This window comes from Mobula hypostoma, chromosome X1 (genome assembly GCF_963921235.1).
Source record: "Mobula hypostoma chromosome X1, sMobHyp1.1, whole genome shotgun sequence".
Lineage (NCBI taxonomy): Eukaryota > Metazoa > Chordata > Chondrichthyes > Myliobatiformes > Myliobatidae > Mobula > Mobula hypostoma.
Genome location: NC_086128.1, coordinates 6,827,905 through 6,840,157, shown reverse-complemented (window position 1 = coordinate 6,840,157; position 12,253 = coordinate 6,827,905). Strand labels below are relative to the sequence as shown.

The window sequence follows — 12,253 nt, the reverse complement described above, 5'->3', positions numbered from 1 at the left end:
TCATCCTCTGTCACTCCAAGAAGAAAAAGCCAAGTTCACTCAACCTATTCTCATAAGGCATGCTCCCCAATCCAGGCAACATCCTTGTAAATCTCCTCTGCACCCTTTCTTTAGTTTCCACATCCTTCCTGCAGTGAGGTGACCAGAAATGAGCACAGTACTCCAAGTGGGGTCTGAACAGGCTACTATACATCTGTAACATTACCTCTTGGCTCTTGAAGTCAATCCAACAGTTGATGAAGGCTAAAGTACCATATGCCTTCTTAACCACAGAGTCAACCTGTGCAGCAGCTTTGAGTGTCCTATGGACTCGGACCCCAAGATCCCTCTGATCCTCCACACTGCCAAGAGTCTTACCATTAGTACTATATTCTGCCATCATATTTGACCTACCAAAATGAACCACCTCACACTTATCTGGGTTGATCTCAATCTGCCACTTCTCGCCCAGTTTTGCATCCAATTGACGTCCCGCTGTAACCTCTGACAGCCTTCCACACTATCCACAACACCCCCAAACTTTATGGCATCAGTAAATTTACTAACCCATCCCTCCACTTCCTCATCCAGGTCATTTATAAAAGTCACAAAGAGAAGGGGTCCCAGAACAGATCCCTGAGGCACACCACAGGTCACCAACCTCCACGCAGAATATGACCCGTCTCTGACCACTTTTTGCCTTCTGTGGGCAAGCCAATTCTGGATCCACAAAGCAAGGTCCCCTTAGATGCCATGCCTCCTTACTTTCTCAATAAGCCTTGCATGGGGTACCTTATCAAATGCCTTGCTGAAATCCATATACACTACATCTACTGCTCTACCTTCATCAATGTGTTTAGTCACATCCTCAAAAATTCAATCAGGCTCATAAGGTACGACCTGCCTTTGACAAAGCCATGCTGACTATTCCTAATCATATTATGTCTCTCCACATGTTCATAAATCCTGCCTCTCAGGATCTTCTCCATCAACTTACCAACCACTGAAGTAAGACTCACTGGCCTATAATTTCCTGGGCTATCTCTACTTCCTTTCTTGAATAAGGGAACATCTGCAACCCTCCAATCCTCTGGAACCCCTCCCATCCATTAATGATGCAAAGATCATTGTCAGAGACTCAGCAATCTCCTCCCTCGCCTCCCACAGTAGCCTAGGGTCTATCTCATCCAGTCCCGGTGACTTATCCAACTTGATGCTTTCCAAAAGCACCAGCACATCCTCTTTCTGAATGTCCACATGCTCAAGCTTTTCAGTCCACTGCAAGTCATCCCTACGATTGCCAAGGTCCGTTTCTGTAGAATACTGAAGCAAAGTATTCATTAAGTATCTCCACTACCTCCTCCGGATCCATACATACTTTTCCACTGTCACACTTGATTAGTCCTATTCTCTCACATCTTATCCTCTTGCTCTTCACATACTTGTAGAATACCTTGGGGTTTTCCTTAATCCTGCTCGCCAAAGCCTTCTCATGGCCCCTTCTGGCTCTCCTAATTTCATTCTTAAGCTCCTTCCTGCTAGCATTATAATCTTCTAGATCTCTATTATTACCTAGTTTTTTCAACCTTTCATAAGTTTTTCTTTTCTTCTTCACTAGATTTTCAACAGCCTTTGTACATCATGGTTCCTGTACCCTACCATCCTTTCCCTGTCCCATTGGAACATACCTATGCAGAACACCATGTAAATATCCCCTGAACATTTGCCACATTTCTGCTGTACATTTCCCTGAGAACATCTGCTCCCAATTTATGCTTCCAAATTCCTGCCTGATGGCTTCATATTTCCACTTACTCCAATTAAACGCTTTCCTAACTTGTCTGTTCCTATCCCTCTCCAATGCTATGGTAAGGGAGATCGTGATCATAATTCTATCTCCAAAGTGCTCTCACACTGAGAGACCTGACACCTGACCAGGTTCATTTCCCAATACCAGATCAAGTACAGCCTCTACTCTTGTAGGTTTATCTACATATTGTGTCAGGAAACCTTCCTGAACACACGTAACAAACTCCACCCCATCTAACCACCTTGCTCTAGGAAGATGCCAATCAATACTGGGGAAATTAAAATCCCCCATCACAACAACCCTGTTATTATTACACCTTTCCAGAATCCATCTCCCTATCTGCTCCTCGATGTCCCTGTTACTATTGGGTGGTCTATAAAAAATACCTAGTAGAGTTCCTTCCTGTTTCTAACTTCCACCCACAGAGACACAGTAGACAATCCCTCCACGACTTCCTCCTTTTTTGCAGCCGTGACACTATCTCTGATCAGCAGTGCCATGCCCCCACCTCTTTTGCCTCCCTCCCTGTCCTTTCTGAAACATCTGAAGCCTGGCATTCGAAGTAACCATTCCTGCCCCTGAGCCATCCAAGTCTCTGTGATGGCCACAACATCATAGCTCCAAGTACTGACCCACGCTCTAAGCTCATCCGCTTTGTTCATAATACTCCTTGTATTAAAATAGACACATCTCAAACCATCAGTCCGAGCGCATCCCTTCTCTATCACCTGCCTCTCCTCCCTCTCACACTGCCTACAAGCTTTCTCTATTTGCGAGCTAACCAACCATTCCTCCGTCTCTTCAGTTCAGTTCCCACACCCCCCGCCCCCAGCAATTATAGTTTAAACTCTCCCAATAGCTTATTAGGACTTAATTCTTAGTCTAGGTATGTGTTCTAAATAGAGGTGAGGATTAAGAAACTGATTTCTATCACCATTTACTTTTCCTTTAAAATAGATTTAAAGGACTGAAATAATTAAAATTAACCCCTTATCATTATAAAATTGAAAAGAATCACCAACTTAGCACTCATTTGAACATCAGTGATGCAGAATAAAATTCATTCAATAATCCCTCTTTATCTAACATTGACATGTTAATGGAAACTGCTCTATTTTATGTTTATTGTTATGGCCATGGCTGCCATCACTAGGATAGTTTGCTAGTTTGTAAGCTTAATTTGGAAAAATCCATAGATCTCAATTGTCTTATCTCCTAACTTAAAGTAAAACCAGTGGACCTGGGGCAGTGATAATTTGTTCTGCTTTCCAACACGCTACAAATCTATTCTCAAAATGAAACTAACACTGAACTATCTATGAAAGGAGGAAACTAGCTGTAGAAGTCATAATTGTATTAAAACAGTTAAATCAGATAAAATAAATATGACATGGATACAAAAAATCCAGCCAAGAATGAAGGAGTGCAATTTTCTTCTCTGCTAGCTAAAGTAACTTATGAAATGTGTTTGACTGATCTCAGTCAAGTCTGTAGTTGAGTAAGGCAATGGCAGAAATCTGCTTCCAAATTGAAATTCCCATGTAAAGAATTTAACATTCGTTAAACAGCTGTCTCAAATTGAAAGCATTTTTCTCATTTCTCCCCATCAATATTCCACACTTCGTACATTTTTTGGTGAACCTTACTTTATTTATTGAAATAACATACCTTGTATACTTCACTAAAACCTCCTCTTCCCAAAAGGTACAATAGCAAATATCTGTCATTTAACGTGGGGTGGTCTTTAAATCTGCAAAGAGAACATTTTCATTTAGCTGAAAGATGTTTGACTATGAAGTCACATGAACAAATATTTTCTTAGTCATATGGCATGCTCAATATTTTTTCTTTATTTTACGTATATTTAAGGCAGAGGCTGATAGATTCTTGTTTGGTCAGGGCAAGAAGGGATATGGGAGAAGGCAGGAAATTGGGGTTGAGAGGAAATTAGATTAACCACGATGAAACAGCAGAGTAGATTTGATGGGCCAAATGGCCTGGTTCTGCTCCTATACCTTACGGTCTTATATGTATTCAGCAATGTTTAAATGGCTGCTGGTTTAGTAATCTGGAGTTAATATGAACTTTTTCCTTTGGTTAACAAATAGGCCATAATGGTTATACACAACTGACACTGGTGAACTGATTTATTATTGTTATATGTACTGAGGAAGTTAACTTGCATACAGTTCATGAAGAAATTCATTATAACAGTGCATTTCATGGAGTGCAAGGTAAAACAATAACAGTGTAGTTACAGAAAAAGTGCAGTGCAGGGAGACAATAAAGTGCAAGGTGTACTAAGGTCATCGAGTATCAACTTCTCAGAAAAGCTTTCTGGGTTTAAGGTTGCTTGAACGAAACTTCTAACAGAAGCCAATATACTGGCTCTGATCCAAGACCAACTGGCTATCATCTGTCACATTCACATGGCTAGTGTGGGATTTGACTATGCAGTAAATGCATGGGCTCTAATTACACACTTCATTTGTGGAGATTACACACTTTATTTGTTGAGATTATGGACTGATTTCCCAGCAGCTAACTACAGTCCTCAATTTTCACACAACTTTAGCATGGATGCTTCAACATGGCCAGATCCTCATAAGTGACCAGTTCTGAAGGGCAAGGATGGCATTTTGATGCTTTACTTTTAAAAATATATATTTGAGGTGAAAGATAATTTTGTATGCAAGATATAGATTAGACAAAAATTTCACTCATTTTAAATATGTCAATGTAAAGACACACAATTCTTGTCAACCTATTCAGTGTATTTCTCACAACTTGACTCAAGTTGTACTTTATGGTAAGACAAATATAGTAACTGGTAACTTACTGTGAATTGTCTTCGTTGTGTATCCTTTTCAGTTCTCTAATGTGTAAATTCCGCACTCTTTCTAATCGCTCTAGCTCTGCCTGTATCTCTGCCTCTTCCTATAGAAAGGAAAAATTCGGTAAATGGTAAATGCAAATTGTGCAACAACTCAATGCTTTTTGAACAGTGAAAACTGGACTTAATGCAAAAAAAAAGCCAGTATAAAGCAAAAACAGTATACAAGGACAAAACAAAAAAAAAATTAAGTATTTTTAAATTCACTAACTTGAACAAGATTATAGATTATTTTCTTGAAATGTAAGATACAGAAATACATTTTATAAATCAATGTTGGCAAATCACTCAAAGGCAACCAATTCAGATACAATTTGGTATAAATTGGCATCAAGGTCAAACCGGGGACCAAGGTTTGGGCCTACTCCGGCTGCTTTGGGAGCGGATCTGGGACTCAGTCTGGTTCGGAATGCTGTTGATTTGCTTCAACTGTTTGCACGATGTGTTTTTTTCCCTCTCTTTCTCTGCACAGTGGGTTGTTTTTTTTAAATAATAGGGTTATTTCAGTTTCTTGCTTTGTGACTGTCTATAAGCAGACAAATTTCAAGGTGTATAATTTATACATTCTTTGATAATAAATGTGCTTTGAATCTTTGGAAAGATCAACAAGCCTCTCTCAGACCACAAAGGCTGCCGATCACCCATTTTAAGGTGAAACGCAGCACTGAGACGAACAGTTCTGTGCATTCCCCTATTTCCTCTCGCCCGATGTCAGCATGAGCTCTCAAGCGTAATTTGGCAATTGTCAGGTGCTTTGGAAAATGAACAGGACTCATGCCCTCTACATTCATCATTTAAGATCAAGTGTCAGAGAGACCGTCAATGGAAACAGACCTCTACTCCAGCAGGGTTTGCACCTTTAGCAGAGAATGAGAATGAATTCACTATAAAAAGATTAAAAAAATAATAACGGTTGAAAAGCAAGATGCAGCAGTTGCTGGAAACCCAAATAAAACAGAAAATGCTAGAAACGCTCAGTCAAGCAGCAATTGTGGAGACAGGAACAGTGTTAACGGTGAAAGGTCATTAACCTTGTTTGTCTCTCCACAAATAACTGCCTGAATCCAACTTAGGAGCACAGATTCCATTATGTATTCTGGCTTGGGACATGATGAACCTCCGGCCCAGGACAACGGTTAAACAAACCTTTTTTAAATGTCCTAATCTTAGTTTGAAGATTTCTTCTTGTTCATGATATTCTGCTAAAGTTAACCTGCAGAAAGAAAACAGATGATCACATTTCTGCAAAGATAAACTATGCATCAGTGATTTGGACACAACCTTGAATCAAATGTTTAATTCATCTGCTAGCTCAGAGGTATCCATTTCACAACCTTCACAGTCTCAGTGATGCGCATTGCAACTTTGTCATGGATCCATTAAAAATAACTAACAGATGGAAGAGCTCAATAAAAGCATACAGTTGTTGCTAAAATATCAGTTATTGTAGATGGAAAAAGATTGTTTAATCCCAATTATAAAATTACATAGGAACACATAATTTTAAAAAGAATCACATTCCATATGTCTATTTTCCAAATAAATACTATTTTATTTAAACTTAGAACATTCCTTACATAAATTAAAGACAAGTTCAAGCAAGGCACAAATTAAAGAATGCTGTTATTTTTAGTGAGGCCAATACCTTTTCTTAGACATTAACAGAAAATACAAATATGTGTATGATTTTTCCAACTTACTATTAAATGCACAATTACATTTAGAAAGAACAAAGTGAAGTTAACTGAGGATAGGTATAACAGCAATACTAACAATTCAAATGTTGAAATAATTGTTGTAGCTTTTACGAGGGGTGATTGATAAGTTCGTGGCCTAAGGTAGAAGGAGTCAATTTTAGAAAACCTAGCACATTTATTTTTCAACATAGTCCCCTCCTACATTTACACACTTAGTTCAGCAGTCATGGAGCATACGGATCTCTTCTTTGTAGAAGTTGGCATCTTGGACCTCCAGAAGTGGTCCACAGCAGGGATGATTGATAAGTTCGTGGCCTAATATAGAAGGAGATGAGTTACGCAGCTTTCATTACATGCATGAGCAGTTCAACTCTGAGTGATCATGCAGAAAGTTTGAAGTTAATAACTTATGTCCTTCTACTGTAGGCCACAAACTTATCAATCACCCCTGCTGTGGACCACTTCTACAAAGAAGGGATCCGTATGCTCCACGACCGCTGGACTAAGTGCGTAAATGTAGGAGGGGACTATGTTGAAAAATAAATGTGTTAGGTTTTCTAAAATTGACTCCTTCTACCTTAGGCCATGGACTTATCAATCACCCCTCGGAAATTCCATTAATAATTTTGAGGGAAATCAACACCTGGAGCAAAGAATCCATTGTAAAGAGGATCACTTGGGAAAAGGGAAGGAGGGGTGTTGCGGAGGTTGTTACTGAGGCCAAATGGTTTGTGGTATGTATGCAGTTAACCACCAACGTAAGCAGTAAATAGCAGAGAGCTCAGGAGCATTGATGTACAGAGACAGGGTGGTGCCAAATTTATAGTTCCTTAAAAATGGATAGGCTAGTGAAGATAACATCTGGCATACTTGGCTTTAAAATAAGACACTGAGTATAACAATTCTGAAGTCATATGGTGGCTGTACAAAACTCTGGCCAGGACATATTTGGAGTACCAAGTACAGTTTCAATTGCCATGCTGGAGGAAATATGTAGTAGCAATAGAAGAGAATATAGAAGAGATTCACCAGGAGGTGGTCTAGAATGGAGGGCTTTACTTCGAAGGATAAATTTGATAGGCTGGGTTTATTCTCAATGGAGGCTGAGGTTTGACTTTATAGAGCGGCATAGATAGGATAGATAGAAACTTTGCCCTAGGTTGGGGGACACCTAAAACTAGATTTAAGGTGAGAGGCGAGAAACTTAAATGAGGACTGGGGCGTAGGTCTTTTCACACATGGCTGAGAGCATATAGAATATGCTGCAGTGGTAGAGACAAATGCAGTTAACATCTAAGAGGCATTTGAACAGGTACTTGGACAGAAAAGGAGTAGTATGATATAGGTCTAATACAGGCCAATGGGATTAAACATTACAGTTGGCATGGCTGAGTTGCAATGAAAGGCCCAATTCAATGCTATGCAACTCCTTCTCAAAGAGAGCCAGAGCTCTATCACAATAGACCATCCTTTCTTCTCATATAGGCTGTAACAGTTTTAAGGCAAAAGTCAGCTTAATTTCACAAACATTTTAAGTGCTGTTATTTTTGTTCCACTTCAAGGAAAGGAAATCCAATTGATTTAGTGAGAAAAATACTCCAGAAGATGCTGTGACTGAATATTCCAATGGAAATTACTGCTCTTAGGATTTAGTTCTTTACATCACAGGCTCAGCCAATCAAATATACACATGACTGCACCTCCAGATGTAGAAGCACAAGAATGCCTAATTAATACCTTAATTCTCTTAGTCGTCTAAATTATCTTTTTAATCTAACTTAGTACATGCCCCTTTCCACTATCAATATCTTGGGGGCGGGAGGCAGAGTGGTGTGTGGAGGGTCTAACCAGATAAAGCAATTTATTAAATGCATTTGCTCACAGGATGGGTAATGCCTACATTTAACATAAATGCACCCATCAGAGACCCCCACCATTCAAGCCACGCTCTCTTCTCTCTGCTGCCATCATGAAGGTGGTACGGGAACCTCAGGACTCACGCCACAAAGTTCATTAACAATTATTACCCTTCAACCATCAGGCTCTTGAACCAAAGGGGATAACTTCACTCGCCCTGTCACTATTGTCCAATCAGCTATGGATTATGCAGCTGCAGGAAAAAGACCCAGAATCTGGGTTTCCCCTCCACTTGTGACTCCTGACTCCTCAAAGCCTTTTTTATCAGTTGAGTAATGGAATACCCTACACTTGCCTGGATGAACAAAGTTTCAGCAACACTCAAGCTTGACACCATTCTTTGTAAGGCAGCTTTCAGAACTGGAATCCATGTGCAAACCTCTAACCATTTAGATAAAGGAAAATTGACATCCTTACCTGTTCCAGCCTAAATGCGACTCTGGATCCATCAAGATGGTCAATTCTTAACTGTCCTGTGAAATGACGTACTGAGCTCTCAATTCAAGGGCTGGCAAGTTAGGGCTGGGCAATAAATATGGTCATGCCAATGATGGTAACATCCAGTGAATTAATATTAAAAGGCAAATGAAGTAGTGCTAACACTAAGAGAAGGTCAGTAAAAACACAAAGCCTGGGATCAATAGACCACACAGCTGAAAAGTCATTTTAAATCTCAGTTTGCTCGTAACCTGACTCACGTTTCATTTTCCGCTCCATTTGCTTTGTTTTTCCTCTGTTTCTGTTCAGTACTTGTAGGTGGCATCTGACACATGGCTGCAGGCTTTCGTTTTGCTAGAAGCTTCCTCTGTCGCTCAATTTCCTCACGCTGTGCATTTATTCGCTCTTGCTGTCTGTTCAAAAATTACAAAGCTTTAAAAAAAGGGGCTGTGTTTGATACTGTGGGAGTACTCCATGGGAGAATAAGAATGTGGGTGAGGGTTACTGAACAAATCCAACTGTGTTAATAAGTTAGAATGATACAGGTACACAAAACAGCATGCACTGTACGTCTCAAGATTAGACACAAAGTGTAACATACCATACACACAGGACCACAAGCAACTCCCACACATACACTGCATTCATACAATGACAATGCACACCCCTACTAGTGAACAACAATACACTAAACCACACCACCCCTCTTCTTCCTTCTCTCAACCCCATCATTTGCACACATCACTATCTGTCACACAGGTTCAACTCTTCCTATCTGAAAATCCACATTATATTAAAGCAGCAGAGGATATTCCTTTATTTAACTGATGACTATAAGGTGGGGCAGGAACCCAGTTTTGCCCTATAATTGTCCTTTCAGATTTTCACTCCCTAAAAGGCTCTCCATCATCTCTTCAGACTTGCTTTATCATTCTGCCATTAACCAAATTTTTTTTATTGAATTATAATTTAAGACTTCATACTTTCTCCTAAAACCTGCATTTCTGTAACTTGCCTCCCATAGTTTGGTGTTTTCCCCACTAGGTTATTATTAGCAATTGATTTTAATTTAGTGAGCAACAGATAAAGTTCAAAACAAACTATATGGTACAAATTTTTAAATCAATAAAACTGTGACAATAAACCATACAGAATGTACAATTTGCTTCCAGAATTCTGCTGCAGTTATGAGACTAATGACGTCTAACACCATTTGATTACTATCAGGCTAATGATCGATGCATTGAAAAAAAAAGCCCAACAGCAAAAGCACTGGATGAAATGCAACATGAAGCAAGTTTAACATGAAAAAATAATCATTTCGCCAAAGCAATAATTAAGAGAAAGCCATAGTCTGTAACTGTTGTTTCCTTACTTACTTTGAAAGGTGGTGGTCACTTGGTCCATACAAGTTTACAGCAGAGCAATCCCTTTCTGATTTCCTTATCCCTTGTATTCATCCCTTCAACTTATTCTCTTACTTTCCAGTCTGTTGACTCCTGACACTTACATACACCAAGTACTGTATACAGTAGCCAATTAACCTACCAGCATGTCTGAGATGGGGGTAAAAAGTGTAAACTGCACACAAAACAGCACCCAAAGAACAAACCTGAACTAGAAATGAGAGGCAGCTGCTATACCACTCTGCCATCCTGTTGAGTTTTATATCAGTGATTAATCCTAAACCAAGTTTCGACAGTTTGTGCACTGTGAATCTAAAAATCCTGTCCCAACTTTTGGTGCAGCTTAAAAGTTACAGACGGAAATTAAGTGAGATAAAAGCAGGAGGTATATGATGTCACTGGTGAATTTGTTCAGGCAATAGTGCTATTAAGGACCATACTGAATCAAGCTGATAAAGCCAATGGTAAACTGCTTTACAAAAGCTCCTACATTAAGATTTCTGTCACGTATCTCAGTTTCATGGCATGCACTTGAGAGATTTCTGAAAAGCATTATTAATAAGGTATCACAAGCACGGCAAGTAACTAAACAATCATTAAACTTGATGACAGCCCAAGACACATGTCAATTAAGCTACAAGTACTACAAGTAAATGAAAACAGGAGGAATGCTGGAACAGCTGAAATTTAAGTTGTTACTATATTCTTTCTTGCAACATTGCTTGGAAAAGTCAAATTCCAAGTCACGTTCAGTATTTTACACTAGAGATAAAGTATTTAAAATAACCTAGATTAACTGGATCTACTAAATCTCAAAATTTCCTGAAGATAAACTAAATGGAACCAAAAGAAATGAAGCCCTTTTTATCATTCATGCAGAAACTACAGAAGTATCTTTTATTCATTTGTTAACCTGTTAATTGTTGCATTTCTTTTGGGACTCTGTTCAATCGTCAGTTCAAGTTGGAACCCACAACCCAGTAAAGAAATTTATTAGGTGGGATCTTCTATACTACAGTTTAGAAAATAGCTTCAGGTGTAATAAAGCTTTACTGATGGGGCAGTAACCTGATTATTATTGTTCATGTCTGATGTTCATATCAGTTTAAGCAACATGATTAAAATTAGGGAAGCCACCTACTCTTGGTTTTTAAAAATGAAACTACTGTTGTGCTACATGAACAGCTTTGATTTTATTCACACTATTCATTGGTCATAACTCTCAAAGGCTAAAACTTACTTAATAAGATTCTGAAACGCATAACCATCTGTCCATTGCTCAGTGAAGGAAGCTCCGTGCCGGACTGTAGTGAAGTGACCTAGTCGCAGTCGGTCCTGCATACTTTTGTCTCGACAGGCAAGCTTCTCTTGTTTAGACTGAGTGGGAATAAACATGAAATAACAAAAATATTAACCATTTAAGTTCCCATTCCTTGTAAATTTAGTCTTCAGTATGACTGACATCCCTGGGCCACAAAGCAGAAAAAAACTGATGAACTCAAATTCTAAACACCTGCTATTTATTTACATTTCCTCCCTTTCCCTCCAATCCTACCCCAAGGTTTGGCAACTTGTGGTAATTGACAACATTCTGCAATTCTGTCATTGTCTACCAGGAGATGCAGAAAGCACCTTTTCAGGCACAGTGCTTCCAGATTCCCTCCCCTCCATTTCAGAAGGACACGAGAGGCATGTTCTTTTTTTGAGAAAAATAATTCAGTGACTTTTGTTTATCCAATTTTTGGGTCAGTATGATGGTCCACACTGTCAGAGATTACTCAGCTACACTTTCTTCCTCCAGAACAAATTGGGAGTACCTCATGGGTCTTGGACAACGCCTTGAAGAATGACTTCAAAACATACAGATGTAAAAATGTACAAACTTGGAGCACTAGGTGGCCACTTACCCTCTCAAATCTGCTCTACCATTGAATAAGATCTTGGACAATCTGATTGCAACTTTAGCTCTACATTTTAATCTACTTCTGGCGACCTTTCAACCCCTTCCATATACAGGATTTCCCTCCACCTTAAAAACAAGACTTTGGTTTCACTAACGTTGGATCAGTGTTTCAAAGTCCAACAATTCTCAGAAATTTTGCCCGCATTTCTA

General features: G+C 39.2%; 1 protein-coding gene across 15 annotated transcripts in view; it reads right to left on the bottom strand.

The window, feature by feature from the left end:
- tlk2 (tousled-like kinase 2) overlaps positions 1-12,253 on the bottom strand; it is a 180,041-nt gene that overhangs the window by 45,371 nt on the left and 122,417 nt on the right. For all 15 annotated transcript variants that reach the window (XM_063037716.1, XM_063037730.1, XM_063037715.1 and 12 more), the window contains 5 exons: positions 11,381-11,517; positions 8,995-9,147; positions 5,829-5,895; positions 4,629-4,726; positions 3,458-3,539 (listed from right to left, as the gene is read on the bottom strand). In XM_063037716.1, coding sequence (XP_062893786.1) covers positions 3,458-3,539; positions 4,629-4,726; positions 5,829-5,895; positions 8,995-9,147; positions 11,381-11,517 — 537 coding nt within the window. The remainder of the gene's footprint in view (positions 1-3,457; positions 3,540-4,628; positions 4,727-5,828; positions 5,896-8,994; positions 9,148-11,380; positions 11,518-12,253) is intronic.